This window comes from Myodes glareolus, chromosome 25 (genome assembly GCF_982192425.1).
Source record: "Myodes glareolus chromosome 25, mMyoGla1.1, whole genome shotgun sequence".
Classification (NCBI taxonomy): Eukaryota; Metazoa; Chordata; class Mammalia; order Rodentia; family Cricetidae; genus Myodes; species Myodes glareolus.
The window spans coordinates 4,060,281-4,084,285 of NC_142050.1; the positions used below are offsets into that span (position 1 = coordinate 4,060,281).

The 24,005-nt window shown below is 42.3% G+C and overlaps 1 protein-coding gene across 9 annotated transcripts in view; it reads left to right on the forward strand.

Moving 5' to 3' along the window:
* Ppp1r9a (protein phosphatase 1 regulatory subunit 9A) overlaps positions 1-21,284 on the forward strand; it is a 294,415-nt gene extending 273,131 nt beyond the window's left edge. For 3 of the 9 annotated variants that reach the window (XM_048436978.3, XM_085684003.2, XM_085684000.2), the window contains 5 exons: positions 9,743-9,941; positions 11,862-11,981; positions 12,773-12,796; positions 13,814-13,996; positions 15,277-21,284. In XM_048436978.3, the coding sequence (XP_048292935.3) occupies positions 9,743-9,941; positions 11,862-11,981; positions 12,773-12,796; positions 13,814-13,996; positions 15,277-15,486 (736 nt within the window). In that variant the 3' untranslated portion in view covers positions 15,487-21,284. Of the gene's footprint in view, positions 1-1,163; positions 3,352-9,742; positions 9,942-11,861; positions 11,982-12,772; positions 12,797-13,813; positions 13,997-15,276 lie in introns of those variants that run through there. The other 6 variants (XM_085684002.2, XM_085684005.2, XM_048436982.3 and 3 more) reach the window with 4 other exon arrangements.
* The last annotated feature ends 2,721 nt before the right edge of the window (positions 21,285-24,005 follow it).

Below are 24,005 nucleotides of genomic sequence, written 5' to 3' on the forward strand. Positions count from 1 at the left end.
TAAGAGGTTAATTTTGCATTTGACACCATGCTGACATTCTGCATGCATGTAAGAATGACCACCAACCTCTAGCTGGACTCTGCAGTTTAGCGGACTTGCAAGACTGTTGACTACACTTACCTTTCAGTAAACATTTTTGTTGTATAGAGAACTAAGTTTTCTATGTTCTATGTTGAGGTTATATAATTTAAGATAGATTTATGTAGGGGGCAGCAAATCATAAAGCTCTGAAGCCTATGTGTCTTGGATTGAATTTTAGTTTTCAAGTTCTTGCTTTTAAATCCTGGATAGATTATTCAGCCATCTCTGCCTCTGTTTTCTCATATGAAATGAGTGTGATAACAGTTCTTATAGGAGTTGTGTGAACATTAAATAAGAGTGTGTATGAAACATCATAAATGTTTTCTTTATACTTGGTACATAGGCAGTATTTAAAAATAATATCAATGATGACAAATTGCTGTTGTTATGGCTTTACATTTCCCGACCTTGTTTTATCCTTTTTTTTAAAAAAAATTGATTTGAATTAATTTAATTTGAAAGTCATTGTGATCTGTGTAGAGAAGAATTCTTTTAGAAATTAGAAACTGAACTATAATAAACAATATAATATTATCCTTTTAGTAGGATTGGGCAGACAGATAGTATCATTCTTTCTTGATGAAGAATTCTACGTTCATCAGATTTGCTCCGTTTTTCTCAGGTCATGTAGAAGTCAGTGAGAGCTGAGATGGGGCTCGTGCCTCCACCCTGGGTGTCTTTTCAGAATAGCACACCAGCAGTGGCCGCCAGCACATCTGGTAGTGAATGGACTTCTCTACACAACTGGGGGATGGTGTCAGCTCAGTGTTTCTCTTGGTGTCATAGATTAGGAAAGAAACATGAACCCCGAGAGACTATAAATCACTTGGGGATCACTCGCCTACTTTTTAGCTTATACACTGTTGTTTTATTGTCTTGAGAGTGAGAAGAGAGAATTTCAAATTTAATTAGTTTTTGCTAGTCTGGTTTTCACTTATGCCCTCCATATTTTGAGGGACTCTCAAGAAAATTAAATACCTGTGAGGCTACGAGCAACTCAAGCAGTTTGTCTGTGTGTTTTTAAAGAAGTATAAAAATACCGCTTTTGTACATTAAAACCAAGCACTATTGACCATATTCAGGAAGAAAATAATGAAGCCAGGAGAGCAGAAGTTGAACAAAGCCGCAATGGAAGGAAATTCCACCTGGAAGATGACACCGCCCCACCTTTGCTCTTTCTGCAGTAGAGTGGTCTTGTCCTCTTTACTTCAAGGCTTAACCCAAGAGAAGCTTAAGCATGGAATCCCACAGAATTGAGAGTGACTAAGTTTCTAGTGGAAATCAAGCTTGCCTTGATGGTGTCATTGGGTGCTGACTGCACTCTAGGAGCAATCACACTGGCTGCAAGTGGGGTCAGCAGTACACCACTGGGTTACCACTGCTGAGGTCGCTTCCCTCCCGCACCTGGGCCAGCCGTCAGCTATCACTCCTGCTCTGTCTTCGTAAGACATTAATTCTCGATTCCCACTGCTTCACTGGACACAATAATTCTACCTATGCCAACAACGCAAAATAGTTTTCAACTAGAATTGTAATTTTATAATTATTAGTAGTTATTAGTAGAATTTTGGTAGGATAAAAAAATGAGCTTATTTAATTGAGATAGAAAAACAAGAGAACAGAGAACTTTTCCAGTTCACAAAAACAAGTTTTGAGCTACCAAAGTAAATGGTAACACTAATCAGTTCAGCTTCTGTTCCTATATGGGTTGATAATGGACCCAGGGCCTTAAACAGCACATCCCCAGAAGAACAGCATTACCACCCTGTAGGAGTTTCATGCAGTTGGTCCCATAGGGCCCCGCAGGTGAGGCCAGCCATCAGCAGCTGCAGAGAGTATCCAGGGCAATCACGGTGAAGACAGGGAATGGACTCTACCCCATGCAGCTTTCTCAGGAAAGGCAGCAGAAGAGCCCCAGAGAGCTAATAATCTCATCTTTTAGGCCCTTTGTCGATTCCCATTAGTTGTTAGACTCTGTTGAGGTGATCAGTCAGTTCCAACCTGTGCTGTTAGACTTGAAAGAGTAAAACTTTCAGTAAATTTAGTCTTGGTTGTCACGTTTTCGTACCCACAGAGTTTACTCTGCTGTATTTCCCGTGGGAACATAATAACTCAGATACCGAGCAGCAGGAGACACACAGAGAATAGACGAGCATAAGGAGCGTAATAAATAATCCCAGGGAAGAAGTGTGATTTAGTGTGTACAGCAGACATTCTGATTTGCACAAGCGCCAGAGAGAGAGCAAGCAGAAGCAGCACCAGGTTAGCAGAGCTTGTCAACCGTTAGAGGTACACACCTGAGCTGCAGGATCAGCCATAGCCCGTCCAGTGTTAGTGGTCAGTGAAGCACCTACTTGGAACACTGTTGAGAAGTCCCAATTGAGAGTCAATGGACGTGTGTGTGTGTGTGTGTGTGTGTGTGTGTGTGTGTGTCCAACAAAGGCAGATGACGGTATGTTGGGGAAATGACTGAGAGTGAAGATGGCTCTGCTCTTTGGAAATGAGTTTGCATTTACCTTAAAAGGATGGACAGTGACGAGAAGCCTGAGATGCAGTCCAAGGTAGTGGTCCTAACTCTGCCTTTAGTATGTCACCTTGGCTTCCCACCGAATGCAAGTGCATGGCGTCTAACTTTACATCTGCCCCTGTGCCGTGGCTGCCACTGTCAGCAGTGGGTACTGAGCTGGTCTGCAGTGAGATGTGCCATTGTGGAAAATGCAGCCTCCTTCGACACTCTGTGTGGAAAAGGAACGATGAACATCTTAGTGTTCCTAATATTAACTGTATTCTAAAATACTTTAGATTTGGAGTTGTAGATCTGTTTACTACTAAAGTTAGTTTACCTATATCTTTTCATGTGGCTACTAGAAAATTTTAACTTATACGTGTGACCCACACTGAGTCTATTCTATGGTGCTACTCTGTATGGCTCTATGAAAAATGAATGTTCCTTAGATCCCAAATCATTATGATATTGGCCTGTAATTAATATGTCCTTTCATTTATTTATGTATATTCTACTCGTAGTCTCAAAATATTCTGTTTACATTCAGAAGTATGTGTTTTGTAGCATAATTTATTTTAGAAGTAAACAACATGGAAAAAAGTAAGATAAAGCAAAAAAAGTATAGTTGGTACCTAAACTGCAGCATCTTTAGCAACAACTTTATAGTAACTAATGTGTTCGCCTCTCAGTAAAAACCAAGGGCATAAGTAAAGTTCAGAACCCAAGTTCAAAACTCAGCTATGCCATTTATTTTAGGCAAGCTGTCTAAAATATTTTGAAACTGTCATTTATTTTGAAAAATGTCAGTGCCTCAGTTTTTTAATCTGAAAAATGGAGTCATACACATTCCTCATATAACCATCTACAGACTTTTGGGGAATCTGTGAATGGTCATATTTCAGTACATGTTAGTTCTCTAACAAATATACACTGCTATGTCATCATCATTTCTAATATTTAGAGAAAGTTTGTTTGGAAGGAAACTAAACATTATTTATATTATACTGACAGACTTGTCCATCCAAGGATGACTTTCTTGTCAATATCTTAGAAAGCAAGAGCCTCAATAAATTGTATTACAGGCAGTCGTTCATGGACAATATCTCTTTCAAAACCATTAGATAAACTCTGGCATGCCAGTGATCCTGGAGGACCGCTTTGCCCTGCTGCTGGCTGTCTGTGCTGAGAGGATAGACACCCATTAGCACCGTGGGGATGGAGGCGAATGCTTGAGTGTGTAAAGGAAAACACCTCATCTGGGCTAGACGGGGCCCAGTGACAGTGCCACTGTGGGGAGCAGAGCCCCCTTTGCAGGGCTCGGTCCAGTTGATAAAGTAACTTAAGAACAAGCATGGGGGTTATCTCTGTGACCATCTTATGGTAGTGAGAGGGGAAAAGAGGAGCGAGCTAGAGATCTTGGCGGAGGCTGGGAGAAGAGGTGGGAAGAGTGAAGAAGAATGTGTGCCATGGAGAACACAGGGCAAAGAGACAGAACCCCATGACCTTTGTTCCTTGTCAGGGTGCACCCTTCTCAAAGGGTCGTGTGTACCTCCTCCCAGAAACTGCAGAGCCACCAGGAAGAAATGCATAACCATCACAGTGAGGGAGTGGCTAGACCTCAGAGTGGGATGGAGAGGGTGGGCAATGAAATCAGCTTACGGTTCAGCTTCCTTAGCTGTAGTCCAGAGAGGTATTGGTAACTGTATTTTCTGTCATCAGTATCTCCGTTAGCTCCGTGGTCAGCTTAAAGATTCCTCATTGGTTCATCTTTAACATCACCGCGGTTCCAGAAGCTGTGTGTCTTCATCACTGACACACTCGGCCCTCGCTGCCCTGTTTTTAATCAAGCAGTGGAAAGCTAGTGCTTGAGGATGGATTGGAAGCGGCTTCAAGACTCCCATTGTTGTGATTGAAATCTGCCTTTCTTTAATTTCCTATCTAACAGGTTATTACTGACCACCGATCATGCCAGCTAACCCAGAGGAAGCTGACATGCTGCTGCTGCATGTGCAGTTGGGCTTGGGAGGAAATAGCTGCAGAGAATGATTTCACCCCTCTCTTTCTGCCTGCCTTGCCCTGTGAAGAGCAGTGACCTTTAAGCCGCCTCTGGTACATGTCAGCTTCATAATCTGAAACTCAAAGAATAAAAAAATACATACCTAGCAAGGAAACTCTTTTGAATCATGTTAAGAAAAAAAGGTCTTGAGCTGGGGAGATACCTCAGTTATAGAGGTCTTGCCTGGTATGCATGGGATCCGGAGTTTCACCCCTATTCCTAAAGTGGGTCCAGCACTTGGGAGATGGAGGCAGGAGAATCATAAAGTCCAGATCATTCCCTATGCTACAAAGCAAGTTCAAGGCCACCTGGGGGATCTTGGCACACTACTTCAGAACAAAGAGAACCTTTCATTTCAACATCCTGTATTAAATTTGTAATTGTAAGGGGGACTCTAAGCATCGTTGCTTTTGCCAATTCGGCTGACTGTATATATAAAAACAAAAATCCAAAATGAGATTTGGTGGGCTGGAGAGATGGCTCAATCAGTAAAATACTTGCCAAATATGCATGCGAACCTGAGTTTAGGTCCCTGGCACCCATGTGAGAGCTGGTCTTGGCAATGCCGGTCTAAGACTCCAACACTGAAGGAACAGACCGTGTGGCCCTCTGGAGCTCCCTAGGAAGCAGCCTATACAGCGGTGAGCTCCACATTCAGCGAAGGTGGGAGTGGAATAGAAAGACTTCTAATATTGTCAACTTTGGCCTCGGCATGCACATGTGCACACACAGATGAACATGTACATACATCACAGGAAGAGAGGGAGGGAGGGAGGAAGGAAAAAAGGAGGAAAGAGGTGTAGGTCGTTAAAGTGAATTTAAATTTTCAAACATGTATCCCAGATGCAGAATGTGTGATTAGCCTGCCTAAGATTCTGGGTTTAAACCCAATTACCAAAACTAATGAAAATAGAATTTTAATAGAGCCAGAAGCCACACTTTGCTCAGATTTAGAATAGCACAGTTGTATTGAATACCTCAGTGGCGGATTTATTGTCCTGAAATTAACATCTGTTTCGAGAGCGTGGATCTACATTATCCTTTTGCAATTCAGCTGAAAGCCTGCAGAAGAGAGTTTGGGCTCCTGAGAGTTAGGGCTGAGCTGTCTACTGTGGCTCTAAGACGGACTCTTGGCTCTGGGTCTGGGAACAGATGTCCAGGGTGACTGGGCCTGGGTGCCAGATGGGTACATGTTTCTAATGCTCCCCAGCAGGATCTCTAAGTCCCCTCTGTCTCTTACAGTGGATTTTAGATCTTCTCAAAATAGCTTTATCTGACTTTGATGAGTGGGTGTCTACACACACTCCGCTTGTAGCTATTACAATCTACACAATTCTGTGGCTCTTTATGCTCTCTCTGCCTGACAATTTATGAGCTGTAAATGATATTTTGATGATATCTTATTAGATTCTGAATAGTTCATATACCGTATTTGCAGAATTAAAGCAACAGATATCACTGTGGGTATTTAACTTAAAAAGCTGATTTTTAGGGTTCCAACTCCATGATAAATGGGTTCCAGAGTATATGTAAATGAGTTAACTAGAAAGTTATTAGCCACAAACCATTTGACTACCAGGAAAGGTTAACCCAATGACATCTTTAGCTTATGAAAATTAAATTTGATGACAATTGTTTCTTCTAGTACCTAACAATAAAACATGTAAGTAAATACAATGACAAGGACTTATGATTCTTTGATTTTTTTTTAATGATAAGCTTTTGGTGTATCAACTACCATAGGTGAAGTAAGTGTAAAAATGTGGCTCCTTTGACCCTCTGGAAGTCATATCTGGATCCATTAATTATCCACTCTACTACTCTTGACTTATAAGAGAGAGGAAAAAAGGGAAAGAAAGAGGAAAGAAAAAAGGAAGGGAGGAGGTGAAGAGGGAAGAAGGTAGGATATTGTATTGTTCTGAACATTTTCTCCACAAAGTAAAACAGACAATAAGAGGCAGTCAAAACAGAACTCAAGCTACCAGATCCTTTCTGCTCCTTCATAGGCACAAGAGTTCAATTTATCTAGGATAAAATTGGTGTTTGTGTTAGTAACCATGCCTGGTAGGCGGTCACATCTATAATTTTAAAGGAATAGAGTATTGGATGTCCTAATGGATATTCTATTACTCTAGGTCCAAGCAAATGGAAGTGAGTTCTTTTCTTTGAGAATAAAGAAAGGTTACATACAGGGGTTAGTTACACAGTCATGGATTTTAAAGCTATAGGTAATAAGTAATGGAACCAGAAGAGAAGCACAGCAGGGCACAGCCAGACTCATGGAGAGCTGAGAAAGCAAAACAAAACAAACGTCCAGAATCTCCCAATCTTCAGCTGTGAGACAATCATTCTTCCCCGGGAAGTGGGCTGTCATTGCTTAATGCCAACTCTTTCCCCAACTTTCCGTTATCTTTGTACATAAGGCTTTGGAAATATAACCTCTGTTCTAGTCTGGGGTTCCATGACCTTGTTCACCACTATGAGAACAGCATGGCCTGGAGCCTGTCCTCAATACTATATGCAAATATTCATGCTCATTATTAGTATTTAATATTTCCCTGGGATTTTCAGATTTTTTTCAGCTGTTGTTTGCTCAAGGTTGAGATTCCCTAGAGTCCCTTTCAAATGAAGCCAATGAGTGGCAGTATTCTGACCCCTTTCCCTTTCGTCCCCTTTAAGGTGGTGGTGGTGATCTAGAACCACAGCCACAAAGACGATTGCTTTGGGAGTAGGATGAGGTTGTCATGCTGCCCCTTGTTACATAGCTTCCCCTCAAACTCCCAAACAGCAGCTGTCTAGTGAAGTACTACCAAATTCAGTTCCATTCTCAGCGTCCTGCCAGAAAGGAGTATCACCTTCAGGACCACCTTTTCCTTGCTGTGTCCAGACTCTACGGTGTGGAACTACAGAGAAGATGCTTCTGTCTCTGCACACACTATTATGGAACATAGGGGCTAAGTTGAAGACAAGCCCTAAAAGTTAAGTGGGTAGATGATGAGAGCCCCAAAGAGCTACCCTCTCAGATAGCATGGGGCCACATTTGAAGGGGGTGGGAAGAGTGATGGAGCTCCTAGAGTTTATTCTGAGATAAAGCTTGAGTCTAATCTTATCACCCTCCTGGAAGTATTTATTTACATTTTAACTGAGATTTGCCTTATCTCCATAAGGCAAACAATCTCCCTCTCTCCCAGAGGGGAGGTGGACATCTATCCATTTGCTTTATTGCCATCCAAGCTTATGTTTCCAGAATCCTTCACCTCACTATAGAACCGGGGTTATAATAGCTTCGAGGACTCAAAGTGTCAGAACCCATAAGAGGAAACTGAATTGTGTAGAGCCAGGAAGCGATTTTACATATATGATCACTGATGTTTCCTGACTGTAATGACTTGTGTTGCACATTTGAGATCATAAGTGAAGATGGGCAATTTAAAGAGTCAGCTCAGACCTGTGTTAACAATCCAGTTCAACACCAACTTCTCTCCTGTTCTGAGCTGTGACTCTAGCCGCTGTACCAGCTTTAGTTGGTCCGTGGGCAAAGAGTAAAAAGTGCCCATCAAGAGCACAAGGCCACTGCAAGTGTGCTCTGGCTCAGCTGCTGTACTCTCCTGTCTTGTGATAATGAGTAACTAGATTAAGAATACAAGTTTGCCATTTAGTTTAAGCTTTAAGATGGGGTTCAAAGTCAGCCTGTCTCACCTTGATTTCTATTATTCAGAAATAATAGAAATTATTATTCTATTCACCTCTTCCAAATGCATACAAGCATTTTCTTCTTCAGCCTCTGCACAAAGAGATGAATACAAATATGATAGACACCCCCCCACACACACACACACACACAAAGACACTATAACATGACCATGTCTTCTGGATTCTTGTATATGACCATCAATTGTATTTGCCCATCCTGCTGTGTAAGTTTTACCAAAACTTCACAGAGGTTTCTGTTCTCATAGCTATTTGTGCAACCCTTTGCATCTGTTTATCACCTACAGCCTCCAGGATGCTCGCATGAGGATGGCTGCTTTTGGTTCTTGTCTACAATTTGGAAATAAACTCAAAGGTTTAAGACTTGATTCTGTCTATATCAATTTGAATTCTATTTCAAAATGTGCTTAAAATGAGGTCCAAAGGGATTGGGGATCAGCATAAACTAGGATTAGAAATCATCTTACGTCTATGGTATCAAGGCATTTTCAATCGAAGGGATTCCTGTTGTCATATCAGCAACTACCCAGAAATTGGCTTCCATACAATGTCATTTGTTCAGTGATACTGAGCTTCACCTCTTCCAAATGCATACAAGCATTTTCTTCTTCAGCCTCTGCACAAAGAGATGAATACAAATATGATAGTACCTACACTAATTTTAAAAAAGAAAAACTGTTTTCAACTGCCTTTGAATCTTTAACTATTTCTAGACCTTTAGTGACTTTCATGGCTCTTTAACAAATATTAAGCTACTTAATTCATGGAAGTCATTTGTGAGATACATCAAAATACTCGCTTTTTATAGATCAGGACAGAGGGACAGAGAAGGCCTGAGGCCACACACTCAGGAGGTGTTAGACCCTCAGTTTCCAAGTGATCCATGATGACTTCAGGCCCTATAGTCCTCCTGTGAAAAGACACTGAGCTTTTGATGAAAAGCCTTCATGTTCTGCTTAACATAACACACGCTCCGAAATTTCCAAATCACTGAATCTTTCCGTCATAGACACAGGGAGATGAATCCAGAGGTAGGCAGGAAGGATGCTGCTTATGGGCTAGTGCCACTCGCCTGATGACCGTCTTAGAAGCAGTCTCTGAAAGACTGCCACTCTGATTTTAATTCATTCGTGTATACTTACAAAAGCACATTTAGTACAATTTCACTATGGAAATAGCAGTTCAAAACAATGTGCTATCATAGTTTCCATTAAAATGCAAAAAGGAAAGTATTAAGGTTACTGCAATTGCCCAAATTGTTCCATTTTTACTATCCTAAATAGAACAGTTTCTCAGTTTCTACCTGTGTAGAGAGTCTCTTTGGAATTGGGCTCAGTATGTCTTTTGCCATTTCTCTGTCTAACATGGTCATTCTTTTCACACCACAGGGTCTTCAGAAGCAAGTTGGAGAACTGGAAAGCCAAGCCTGCCCCCGCGGCTCAGGCCTCTCCTCGCTCTCCTTGCATGCCTTTCTCATGGTTTAATGAAAGTCGGAAAGGATCCTATTCCTTCAGGAACCTGCCTTCAGTTCCGAGTCCCCTTCCGCCTTCTCCTGAGACCCTAGTTTCAGATAAAACAGGGTCCAAGGTAGACAACTGGACAAAAAAAAAAAAAAAAAAAAAAAAAAAAGCTGACAAGAAAGCCCCGATTCCTATCTCCTCTCAATTTTTGGAAGGCCTTCTCAACCTGTGTGTACACCCTGGGTCTCAGGAGCCAATGTGCTAACACTGCCATGGGCATGCATGGTGTTTCCTTGTGTGGAGAAATGGCTTACCTAACCAGCACCCTTTTTAATACTGGTCCGTTCTAGCGTGTGTTTCTCTTCGTTTGCCTGTCCTTTCACTCACTGCTGTGAAATCTCAGTTTGCCAGTTAAGCCATGCTGGGAAGGGGGCATTCAAATGAAGAAACAGTGTCATAGATGTTCACTAAGTGTGCTTCTTGAACTTGCATTATGAAACTCTTTCACTGGGCTCATCAAGATTTACTGGAAAATAGATAAATTGGAACTGACTATGTTCAATATGTTTAAGAGAAACAAACAACAAACAAAAACCACTGGCATATAGCATCTTACTTTTTGTATTGAATCTACGTTTTGTAGAACGTGCATAGCTCCTGTTCTAATTCTGTCACCAAAGTTCTTTATCGTTAGCAGAATTAGAAATTATATGCAGAGGTGTGATACATTTAAAATGCTTGATGGTTGTTTCCAGCATGACACTGCAAACCTTATCTAACGTTTTACTGAAACACATACGGTGGCTAACCTTGTAGTTATTCGAGCTTCTTTTTTCTGTATTCACTCTTCTTTCCCTAACAGAAATATGTGATTAATCTTGTTTGAACTTATTTTTTTCCTTGGGGTCAGCAGCTCAAAAGGTTTTGAGTGAGGGCTGGAGGATTGCATCTCCCATGATAATACCAAGGGTGATGTTCTGTGTGTGATACCTTACAGCTTGTATGTTCCACCAGCCTCAACTCTTTCTGGAAGATTTATCAAATCTTGGAGTTGGTCTGGTACTAAACCCTTCAGTCTTTGGCATGGTGTTCATTCTCAGTGAAGCAAAGGAGCCTAGCGGAAATAACAGTCCAGCTCCTAGAGAAGGGTAGTGTGGAGGGAGATGGTGTGGGGTAGTCACTTGAGTCCCTGGGAATTCAGTCATTCTACAAGTAGCAAAGAAGTTTTGGTCATAATCCACCCTTTGTAATTTTTCATGTTGTTCTGAGACTTACGTGTCACTTGAGTGAATCTAATATTATCTCACACTAAAGAGAGTTTCAGTACATAGTGTTTTCACCACTGAGGCTCTGTGGCCATTGTCCAGCTGCCCAGCATGTTATAGGACTTCTGGGGAATGATTTCCTGCACTCCACCTCCCGAACCCCAGGGGCTGATGCAGACTTGGGCTCTATTCCATTTAGTCCCATTGGCTTATATTCCAACATGTAACTAGTGTTATGTTGTCAGACCATGCCCTCCTCCAGAGCTCATCACTCTGAAAGGTGCATCCAGGAGGGGACCTGTCACTTCTCACAGTATTTATCACAGCCAGCCGCACGCCATCTTTCCCAGGGGCACCCCAGCTACCTTCCTGATATGAATTGCCATCTGTTCCTGATAACTCAGCCTCTGCACAGCATCTTGTTTTTCTACTTACTCTGTTCCTCATTACAATTAGGGTCAAAGCAGATGGGCTTATTAATATCACTCCTCTGAGCAGTTACAGAGGATAATGAATTCTGTACCCTTGGAGAGAAACTGAAAAATTATTTCTCTACAACACCTATCCTTGCATCAGATGGAGAAAGTGCCCGGAATTTTCAGTTAGTCTCAAAAGGTGCAGCATCCTCTGCTTGTACCCAATTGAAGGCCATCATCGCCGAGCCAAAGTCAAGTCTCTTCTAAAGAAAATTGATGGAAGTGAAGCAGTTGAGGGCTTGGAAGCACACCTGTCTCTAGTTCGCTCTGTGTGTTCCCATAACATTATTTTATTTGTTTTTACAGAATTTCACCTTTAATGATGACTTCAGTCCAAGTAGTACCAGCTCGGCAGACCTGAGTGGCTTAGGAGCAGAACCCAAGACACCAGGGCTCTCCCAGTCCCTGGCACTGTCCTCAGATGAGGTACTGGAGTGGGGCCATGGCAGAGCTCAGTTTTTATGTCACACATTTCCTCCATTTCCCACTATGGGGAGATATTTGAGGGTAGATGTAGCATAGAAATGATCAGCACTGAGGTTTTATGTTTAGCATAAGGTCCTCAGGATTCCACCCCACTCTTCCTCAACATTAAAGAAAAGTTTCATTTCTGAGCCCTTTGAAGCTTCTAGACCTCCCATTATACATGAAAATACATGGCAGGGAGTTTGGGCACTGAGAACAAGACTAGGTAACAGTTTACCTCTCTCAGGAGCTGTTAATTACCCCTTCCCTCTTCCCTCATCCAGAGTTGCCCCTTCCCCCAGGCTCTTGACAGTCCTCTGAACGTGATATACCCAATTGAATCATTGCAACCATTAGGCACAGTTCTGTAAAGAAAATAGAGTTAGACCCATCTATCCAGATGCTACAGGGAGGATTAGCCTTGCTAAGAATTATCAGGAAATGTATGTGTAGGAGAGCAGCAGAAAGCTATGTTGGGATTGCCTAGTTAAAAGCTGGTGGGAGTCAAAGGTGGAGCAGGAAATAATGTAATTGAATTAAAATATGTTTCCTCTTAATTATAAAATAATTGGTCTTATTTCCTTATAGCATGAGTTTTGTGCAACGAGACTACATTTTTTCCTTTTAAACTTTTCTGATCAAGTTTTTCTAGCTGGGCTTGGTTTTGATGTAATAAAGAGGGCACTGTTGATGTTGTGTGTCCCATTTCTGTAACACTCTTCTTCTTGGTTCTTTTGTTGCTACTCACCCAGAGCCTGGATATGATAGACGATGAGGTGAGCTATCTGTGGGGTGTGTGTGCTGCCTTGTCTGGTTGGAACTTGCTTTTTTCTCATTTCAACACTACAAGAACATTGTGTGAGGGAGGGAAAGATGGCACTTCCTTACATCTTAGTAAGAGATGTTCCTGGATCAAGAGGCTGAGTCCCCCTCCAGGGCCCCTCATTTATCTCTCATAGCCTCCGGCTGACATGGTCCATTCTTTCCCGCATCCTCTGCCTCCCCCTTGGCTTACACCCTCCTCTCTTCTCTCCTCTTCAAGTAACTCCCCAGAGAAACTTTTGTCTTTCCTCTGAGCCCTGTCATGACTGCATCTTCTCTCAATTTAGTGGTTCTAGGCACTCTCCTGCCTCTGTACAAATAAAGGGGATAGTTAGTGGACAGAGGACAGAGCCTGAAATTTGCAATGAGCCTCTTGTTAAACAACGCCACTTACTAATGCATTGTCTCAGAGGGATCGCGGAAGCTCTCTGAGCCTTAGCTTTCTCCTGTCTTAAAATTAATTGTGGATGTTAGTGTTGTGCCCTCCTCATAGGTTTGCTTCCTGCTCAGATGAAATGATGGTTGTGAAATCTCCCTAAGGAGGCTTGAGGACTTTAAGACCTTTTTCTATAAAGTGAAGGAGACAATATTTTTAATGTGTTTTTAATGTAACTTTAGTGTCTTCTAAAAGGATAAATTTAAAGTGTTGTATTGAATATAGAGATCTATAAAATATTTATTTTTTACCTCTGATAATATCTCCAGAGTTATGTATTATAAAAATCATCAGTGTTAGTGTGTACTTTTTCAATTTTTAACTTTCTTCATTTGCAGTGGTGCTTTATTTGTAGAATATTTTTCATTTTCCATCTATCAGAATTGCTAGGTAATAGACAAGTTATTCTTAACATAAATAGAACTATTACCATTTTATGATTTATAAATAAATATGGCTTTTGTAGCTTGAGATAGCATACTATGAGTCATGGTGTTTTGGTCATTTAACAACACTGCATACATTCCTATCTCAGATTCTTGATGATGGACAGTCTCCCAAACACAGTCTGAGTCTGAATCGGGCCATTCATGAGTGGAGTGTGCAGCAGGTTTCTCACTGGTTAATGAGCCTAAATCTGGACCAGTATGTGTCTGAATTCAGTGCCCAGAACATCACTGGGGAGCAGCTCCTGCAGCTGGATGGCAATAAACTGAAGGTAAAGAATTCTCTGTCTGTGTTAGGTTACCAGTTATGTGTATTATTTGTAACACCTGACATTTTCATTAGCTGAGAGTGTTCTGCATATCCATGTGGTATTTTTGTCGGTACCCAGCAGAAAAGATACTGGATTATTTCTCAGTAGGAAATGAAGCTTTAGGAAGTTCATCAGGGGTTCTGATTCAGGATAGGCTGCTGACCAAGAGGGTTAGGGACCCTTCCGTTACTTCCCATGGCAACACAGGACCTCTATATTAACACTACTCGCTTCCCATCGTACTATTAACTTTTAGTAATGGCCAGTGTGCATCTTTCTTTCTTCATTTCTCCTCATGCTCCCTCTCGTACCCACTACCTGAAAACTGAAATGATCTCCCCAACTTTCTCCCTCAAGTATATGCAAGCCGTCCCTCCCTATCACCCCCATTGCACCTTCATTTCCACTCATCCAGCCCATCCCTCTTAAAGACTGAGGTGGCGCCCAACCCTATGGAGAAAGGGCAAGAGGAGGGTACAGCCAGTTCCACACACCCCTCCCCACTGCTTCAGGCTCCTGCGAGGCTGATGGATAGATGAGTGTCTCTTGGCAGTCTTTGAAAAGGTTAGAGATCAATCAATAGCTTGTGAATATGAAGGCCCCATCGACAAGGCTGTCCCTGTTGGGGAGGCAGATGCATCCTGCTGTTGATGCTGAAGGTCATGGAACATTTAAAGTACACAGCCATCTTCCCTGATTCTGAATTCTAAGCTCATCCAGCAACCTCATCATTTTAATTGGGCTTCATCCATAGGTCTGCCTTTGGGAAGGCAAAGACCAGAGAGATGTTGACATGGGCATGCTGGTCTCAAAGACATTTTTGGTTCTGAATGTAAATAACTACATTGGCAATAGAGAGGCCATTTCACTTCCTCCTGCCCTTCTTGGAGCTTTCTGTGACGGCAGGTGCTCTCCGCTTCCCTTTGAAGATATTGATGACTTTAGCGGAAGGTTGAAGAGGGATCGTGCCCTTTTCATCTATTCACTCATTAGTCACCAATTTGGAAAGCATTTTATTAATGACTTCTGGAGTGTATTTTGCAAAGAACTTCAAAGAACAAAGCTCAGATCCTCATGCATACAGAATTTGACAAGTGTAGTCTGCCTTTCCTCAGCTCTGACCTCCTCCTTCTATGTTTAACTAAGGTCATGAGATTAGGCATAGCATGATGTTTTCCTCATCATAAGCAAAGAGGTCAGCAGATTTTCAGATTCAGTTTGTACGTGTGCTTCCTTTGTAGGCTCTTGGGATGACATCATCCCAGGACCGGGCACTGGTTAAAAAAAAACTGAAAGAAATGAAGATGTCTCTAGAGAAGGCTCGGAAGGCCCACGAGAAAATGGAAAAACAGAGAGAAAAACTGAGGAGAAGGGAACAAGAACAAATGCAGAGGAAGTCCAAAAAATCAGAAAAGATGACATCCACAACAGAGAGCAACGCTGAGCAGTAATCCTGTGGGGACGTTTGAGGGAAATCCCGCCCCTTCCTGTCCCCCTGCTCCTGAAGAGGATGAGGAAGAAACTGGTGGGGATAATGCCATTGTAGGCAGTTTAAAGAGCTTTGTGTTGGATTCACTCCTAATTCTAACGTAATAACCCCAAGCCGCCTTTGCTTTATTAATTTATTGATTAATTACAAACCAGAAATATCATGTTTCTCTTCTTCTTACCAACATCCCTCGCTGTGCGGAGTGCATCTTGTCACGGAGAGAACCAGCCTGACCCAGCCAATCAGAGCAGGATTCACTCTGGTGTTGTGAGTGTACTACCCAGAATTTGCAGTGAGAGCCCCTAAAACTGAGATAGTAGCTGTGGTTGTTTGTGTGCAGAGGACGCCTGCCTTGAGACGAGGGAGCTGCTGTCTCCTGGGTTGCAGATCCTGATACAGTGTGTAAGCGAGGCTCCCTTCAATGCCGATGTTAGATGTCAGCCCCATTGTGGGAATGTGGGCGCCCAGCTCCTAATTACCAAATGAGGGAAAGAGCAAGTGTTATTCCATTTGCTGGAATCAGGGAAAGAGAGAAAATAGTAGCTATTTGTTAACTCTAGAAAAAATGAAAAAGGCTTAAGAACCCAGATGTGGGTGTCCTAAGGGGCTTGCGGGGGTCGGGGCAGCATTTTCCTTCATGTATCGCCCAACAAAGAAGAGAATATCAGCCTAGTGCAGCCATGGATGTTAAGATCTGCTGGTGTGTTGGCCAGCCCAGCGAGCCCAGGGTGCAGTGGCCCTAGCAAACACAATACAGCCCCTCCCTCCCTACAAATTGGACAGAAAATTGATTTTAAGGAAAGAATGTTTTCAGGTTTCCCCTCCTGAGACACATTATGGCTGTCTTCAGCCTGCCTATGACACAGTCAGGGACTTGTCACATATTTTCTACTCAGAATTTCCCAAGTGGGCTCAGTTAGTGTTTTAACAAATGTAAGAACTTAAAACTAGAAATACTGGTTGGAGATTGAGATTTGAGTAACAGTCAACCAGAGACTTTTTTTTTTTTTTTTTTTTTTTTTTTTTTTTTTTTTTTAGCACATGAGATTTTTTTCCTGTGAAGGACTGCTGTCGGTTACATTTCAGAGACATTTGGAATAACTTTCCTAAGCAATTCTCTTCCACATTCTAGAGCTTTCCAGACTTGTGTAAGACATGGGGTGGACTTTAGCAGTGTAAGATCTTGTCCTTAATTCCAGCATTAAGGATTTCGGTATTTTACCAACCCAAGCTAACTCAGGAAAGTTGGGCAGGAAGAGGAGAAAATAAACTCGTCTTGAGACATTTCAAACCATGAGGTTTATTTATTTTCTTGCCTTTAGCTTTGCTTTCTTGCTTCTGTATCTAACTCTCGCTGCTGCATTGACTCTACAAAGCTGACATTACCTACTTTACAGTGAACAAATTTAAAGTCCAGCTGGAGGCTAGGCGAATTCTTGGGACATATTTTACTTCATTCACTCCAACAGGCCCTTCTGCCCACAACCCTGTGCATGTCTCCTCTGGATGTGCAGAGTCTGCATCAGGTGTCTGTGAGGCCAAGGCTCTGCTGCCTCTGGGACCTCACTTTGAACTGTAACATTGTGACTTTTTCTTTTTATTGTTATTTTTGAAACATATAAATTCTGAAATTATCTGAACTAGTAACTTAATCCTGTTCTTTCTCCCAGGGCCAGCTTCTTTTTCTGGCCCACAGTATTTCTGTTAGGTTTTGGTCCTTCCAAAACAGACATATCAGTCCTAAACATGATGTGGAAGTAGCCGAGTGTTCTGCAGTTGCCAGACCTGCTTCATGGTTCTTGCTTGGGGTCAAGTACTGGGTGCCTGTTTATGTCTTCGGATGTCTGATGCTTGGCCACTCATTATGGTGAGAAACCAAGAGACACATTACTTAACTACAAATTCAGCAAACATTTCCTAAGACCAGAAGACTAGCAAAAATCAGACAATACTAATGGCTTGCTATTGTAAATTTTACCTGGTTTTCTTTTCTTTTGGGGAAAAACGAACCTGGATTGCACTGGAAGCTTCTTTGTGTTCATTTATAAGAGCAAAAACAGACGGACGGTCATTTTCAGTCGTGGTTACACTTTGATGATGTGAAATTGAAAATGTATATATTCGAAGTGTCTATAGTCTGTCTCTGCCTGTACCTTATGATCTTCTATATTGCTTTTCTTAAATACAGCATTCTTACTGCAACTTTATGAACACTTCAGTGCTTGGATCAGCATTTATATCACAGTTAGAAATAAAATTTATTCTCATTACGTCATTTAGTTTAGATTTCGACCATTTTGATTTTTAAGTTAAATTATCACAATCTTAGACCAAAATGAGTTCCTTTAACATTGCTACTAAAAACTGGTAAAATTGCAAAAGGCTCTTGATTCTTCTGTTGCTCAGCACAGGCTGAGCATACGCTGGTTGGTGCAGTGTGGCAGCAAAGTGAAGGCACTCAGATCCTGTGAGCAATTATTTTCCCCTTTAGTCTTGTGATTGACTGTGGTGCATGATGATAATTGAGTTTCCGCTGTCTTGCACAATTCCTTCTTTGATACTGTAGTTTTCTGGGTTTATTCAATTAATTTAACAGAGAATTGTCGCTTTCTGGACATTAAAGATTTTGGAAGGTTTTTAAATGATCAACAAATGAACAAAAAGGGAATGAATGTCTGCTGACTATGAACTGTATTCCAATGAAGTACTCAATAGGACTCCACCAGTCACCAAAAGCGTTTTGGGGTACAGGTGATGTTTGGGCATGGGGATACATGGCGAGGCCTGCCGTGGGTAGAACAGGTGCATGCTCTGGGCCAGGGTTCCAATAAAGAACTCCGTAGCGGGTTGCTGCACTAAGACCGAGTCCTTTTCAGTGGCGCACATGCGCACATGTGTAAGTCAGGGAAGTTCTGTTAGAGTGGGGGCCATGCTTTACCCACTGTGGTGCTCCGCCTTCGCCGCCTTGACTGCAAAGCTCTTCCCACGGGATCTGTCGCCCTTTGGCTGGAGTTCACATGAACTTCCCACTTGCCACCTAGTGTAGACTTTTAAAATACCACAGCAGTTTGACTCCAGTATGACAGGAGGTAATGCCAAATTCAGCTTCCAACAGGCACCAAACGGGCATACCTACCTTGTGTTCCTTTATTTTAGGAAATGAAGTGGCAGAGGAGAAGTTGGGACTCCTGCCACTCTCTGTACCAGATGGTATTTACCTGAGAAAACACCTCAGGCCTAAGCTGCAAGAATGCCCACAGGTCAGATTTAGCCCCTGAGTCTCTATGGGTTGTACTGAAGATAAAAAATTTTCATCTAGGATCTTTGTCCAATAGGATTAACTTGTACCTGAGAAGTATATAAGAAGTAGACAAATTGCATTTATACAGCTGTTCTAAGTCATTTATAAACTTGAAAGGTGAGAGAAATTTGAGGAGGGCCATCAACATTTAGCAAGGGGGTTTAGGATGATTCTAGGAGAGGGGAGGACAAATGATTCGAAAAGAAACTTCTACCCACTGGATGCACATTTCCCTCGTGTACTAAGATGTTTCAGAATTAACACTCAAGCAACTAAAGGCTCTTCCCACGGAGCTGGTGATAAGGAGATCTCACTTTGGGGGCCAGGCGTGTCACAGGCTCACACACTAAGACTACCTGAATGAAAAGTAGTTAGGGAACGGCAGAGCTGACTTTCAAGTGTTTTCTTACTTACTTGAGTCAGGGTTACCTGTGTCCAGTTCTGAAGGTGAGCTTGTGCAGGTGAAGCCCAAGAATAAAGCATCCGTGCTTCCAAAGTTGTCCTCGTTGTGATAGGACAGAGGAGTGGACAGACTCAATAGAAAACATCATTGCTGGAAATCTGGTTCACTGATTCGGCCCTGAATATCGGACTGAATGTGCTGGCTGACTTTGTTTGCATTTGTCTGGAATATTTAAAGTCCCATGAAATTTAGTTTTGAGCCACAACATCGGGTGAGGGGGCAGGGATAACACCAGAGAAAACACATTTTCATGGCTTGAAGAGTAGCATTGAAGGAGTTCCATTGAGCAGCTAGAGGAGAAAGGGAAAGCCTACACAGTTAACTGCCCCTGCTAAGTGACGCCAGTTCCATTCATGGGAGCACTAGGGTCCTCTCCCCTGTTTGTGCAAGGGTGTCTGTGTGGGATTGTCGGAGAATGTTTGTACTGAAGACTCAAACTTGTGAGCACCTGGACCTGTTTCTGTATCCTCAGAATAGGGAGCAAGAGAGACTCCATGCTCCCTAGCCCTAACCCCATCAACCCCAGACCATTAGGGATCCAGCATTGTGCAAGACATACGGAATAAGAGAACAAGCCACAAATTCTCAGCTATGTGCATGCCACTTGTGTAGGTGTCAGAACTGTGTGTGACTCTGTCCCAAATCTTACACACACATATATACCATAAGCACGTGGCATAAAAATATACTATCCATGGACTACAGTGATGATAGTTAGGACCGACCCTGGGCTGCAATTATAGCCTTATCTCCACTTTTTGTGTTGTGTAAACATTGAATGGCTTGTAGCTTTTAAGAAATTTTTTTTAATGTAAGTATCCTACTAAATGCACTTATGCTTCTAAATGTTTATATATTTTGGTAAAACTGATTTATTAGATCTTTGGTATCATATTTTAGTAAGATAAATTTTCCTCAAAGGTCTGATTAATGCTTTGATGTCAAGACTGCACTTTTTTAGAGTTAGGAATCAGAAGATATTATGCAGCTGTGGGCATTTTCACCTGCAGACCACGGTTTCCTTGCTAGAAGCTGCACTGTGTGTTCTTGTGTGTCAGCTCTCTCTCCTCTACAGTGAGGTCTGCAGTAGCCATGATGCTTATGTCACTAACTACTGGCTCTCTGGTGACAAGTATTTCTGTCATGTGACCACTATTTACTTCCTATGCCATCAGCCTGCAATGGCATTTTGGTTGCTATCAAAAATAACACAATGGGTTATGAGTATATGTCTTTGGAAGGTGTGTGCATTCCTTCAGCAGTTTTATGCACACATAAATTTCTTGTTAAGAATTTAAGTATTTATTCATGAAAGAATAATTAGCAAAAAAATACCTTAAATTACCTTTACATAAAATCAGCTAGATAACACCTCCCAAGTGATTGTCATGCTAAATAACACCTCCCAGCAACATTAGGTTCAAACAGTGATTAATAAAATCTCTAAACATGTATGCTATACCCTCCCCAGTATTAATGTCATAACCACTGCTTCTGTATTTTTTCAATGATGTTTTGATGAAGCCACTTGTACACCTACTACATATCACTGACAAGACTAGGCAGCTGCAAACCAGAAGGAGCATAGAATTGGTTTCACCATAAGATGCTATTTGTTTTGATCTTTCTTTATATATTGCTAAAGGGAAAGAAGTGGTTTGAAAACCATTTGAGTCTGGTGAGTATGGGTAGCATATTACCTGAAATTTTAATTTGTATGTTCTAAGGTCTGATTGTTTGCATGGAAGAGACAATAGTGCCACATCTGATCTGTTCTCTGGTGCTTGATTAGTGTCTGCTGTTTCAAATGGCATTCCTTACTCTTTGGTTTTCAGAGGCATTCAAAGCAAACTATATCGTAAGTGGCCCATTGTTTTCTGACCATCTGAAAAATACCTGTGATTAAATTTAATTTGTTAGTGTAAATATATTTCTTGCCAATGAGTATTATTGTTATTAGATAATGAATGCAATAAAAGGAAATACAGTCATCTGACAGAGTGTATGTTTCTTTTCTTTCCTCTTCCATTTCCACCTTCAACTGAAACAAGCCCTGACTGGGCAAACCTGCATGAACCATCAAAACATATCTATCCATCAAGAGCAAAGTGCACATTTTTCATGGAAATGAATCTAAAAATAAGTTTTAACTCTGGCAAAGTGTAAATTGGCATCTAGAATTACACTTGAAAGCACAATAAAGAACTGGGCATAAAGTTAGAGAGCAGGGCCTCCAGACGAAGCCCCTTGTCCACCTCTGCTGTCCTCTGTCACGGCTTCACCGTCAACTTTCCAGTGCTCCTCAGCCAGAGAAAGGCGGATGGCACATCCATTAAGCAGTCAGTCTCACATAACAGGAGGCAAGCAAGTTCAGGCTCGTGCACCAGGTTATTTTAAGCCATTTCATTCTAAGCTCTCCAAGGCTAAGAAAGCTTAGATAAAACAAATGAAGGCTATTCGTTGCGTTCTGTCTTGACCTCACAGAATAAATGAAGTGAACCTGTTTTCCCCTTTACGGAGTGTGTGCTAACGATCCCTCATCAGTCTGCCCTCTCTGGACAGCCTTGGATGCACATCACCCCTCCCCAGAGTCTACCCTCTCTGGACAGCTGTGGATGCATGCCACCCCTCACCAGAGTCTGCCCTCTCTGGACAGCTGTGGATGCACATCACCCCTCCCCAGAGTCTGCCCTCTCTGGACAGCTGTGGATGCACATCACCCCTCCCCAGAGTCTGCCCTCTCTGGACAGCCTTGGATGCACATCACCCCTCCCCAGAGTCTGCCCTCTCTGGACAGCTGTGGATGCACATCACCCCCCCCCAGAGTCTGCCCTCTCTGGACAGCTGTGGATGCATGCCACCCCTCCCCAGAGTCTGCCCTCTCTGGACAGCTGTGGATGCATGCCACCCCTCCCCAGAGTCTGCCCTCTCTGGACAGCCTTGGATGCACATCACCCCTCCCCAGAGTCTGCCCTCTCTGGACAGCCTTGGATGCACATCACCCCCCCCAGAGTCTGCCCTCTCTGGACAGCCTTGGATGCACATCACCCCTCCCCAGAGTCTGCCCTCTCTGGACAGCCGTGGATGCACATCACCCCTCCCCAGAGTCTGCCCTCTCTGGACAGCTGTGGATGCATGCTACTTCATTTTGTTTGCCTTCTCTTTTTCTGAAGAATCAGCTTGATTCACCAATAAACAGAAAGAGGGTGTGGTCATTTCACTGGTGGTATGGTGATGGCTAGCTAGTCAAGACATTAAAAAAATCATGTGAGGTTTTTCATGGATGGTTATAACCAGTGTTGCAGAGAGTCAGACCTCCTGGGCTGTGTGTAACTGCTATCACTGACTAACGGAACACTAGAATACCTGGTGGCCTGTACTAAACTGACTAAAATCACTTAGAACCCAATGTGATGAAAGTGGTTCTTTTATGAAAATAAGTTTTATTTGTTATTATTTTGGTTTTCGTGAGATGAGATTTTGCTTCATGATCCCACTGCCACAGTATCCTAAGTCTAAAATTATAGATACATCATGATGCATAAACTGTTTGTGTTTTATACTTCCAATGTGTTGTCGTAAATGAAAATTTTTCAGTTTCTCATCAACCCCCACAAACATCCCCCTCAAAAAAAAAAAAACTCATAATCTGTGAGACAATAGTTCTGTTGTCTAAGAACTATAAAGTGGCTGCTTTAATGTCCCAAAGAAGTAATTCAACCCTGAGGGTCTGTCTTTAAAACAGGCAAATAATGATGTGTCACCATCTCTTGTTCCACAGCCAAGATAAGAAAAGTGAAATTTTCCTCTCAGAAAATCGCCAAAGGTTGTTCTCTCTGTTTTTAAATGTTTGTCATCCTTTTTTCTCTTTTTTCAGTCTCCATAGCAAGTTAGAGTAGGTAAATCCAAACAAAACAAAACAAAGCCTATCCCTGGCACCATTTGAACATGGACCTGAGGGCACTCAGCACCACGTGGAATCGGTTATAGACTACTCCTAAATCTAGTCATAATAAAAGAAGCAAATTCCCATTCTCTGGGACATCGTAAGCAGAATGTATAATGTGTCAAGAGAACAGAAATCATGTTTCAGTGTGAGAACCTTTCCATATAGGTTTTCATATAGGAGTCTCCTATATGACATAACTATGGGAAAATTGAAAAGCCCAGTGAGAAAGGAGAGCAGCTAGCTGCAGTTTCTATTTCTGGAGGAAGTCACAGAGAAAGAAAGAGACCAGCAGTCTGGCAGTGCTGGGCCATCCATTGGCTTCATGAGGTGTTGAGAGTTGTCTTCATGATGACACTTTGGTGACCCAAGAGTACCTAAGTGACCTAAGAGTGCCAAGAGCTGGCCATACTCTCTTGTTTTCTCAACAACAGTGAGGCAGAAGTCCGCTCCTCTCGTTTCAGGGATTGTATTACCGGGGAAATGTGTTTTGAGTTACATACAAGGTATTGCTGATTTTCCCACTGCCTTGACAGACAGCCTGGTATAACTCAGAGGAGATAAAACTTAATTTTGGCTCATTTTGGAGGGATCAGTCCACATCTGACTCCACTCTTTCTTGGCCTACAATAAGACAGCGACTCAGACCCAGAACCTGGTGAGAGCCCACCTTAAAGCCAACAGGAAGCTGAGAGGAGCAGAGAGTCAGCCAGAAATAATCTGTGAGCACATTCCTCCCAGTTACATACGTCCGTCAGTGGAGTTCCACCT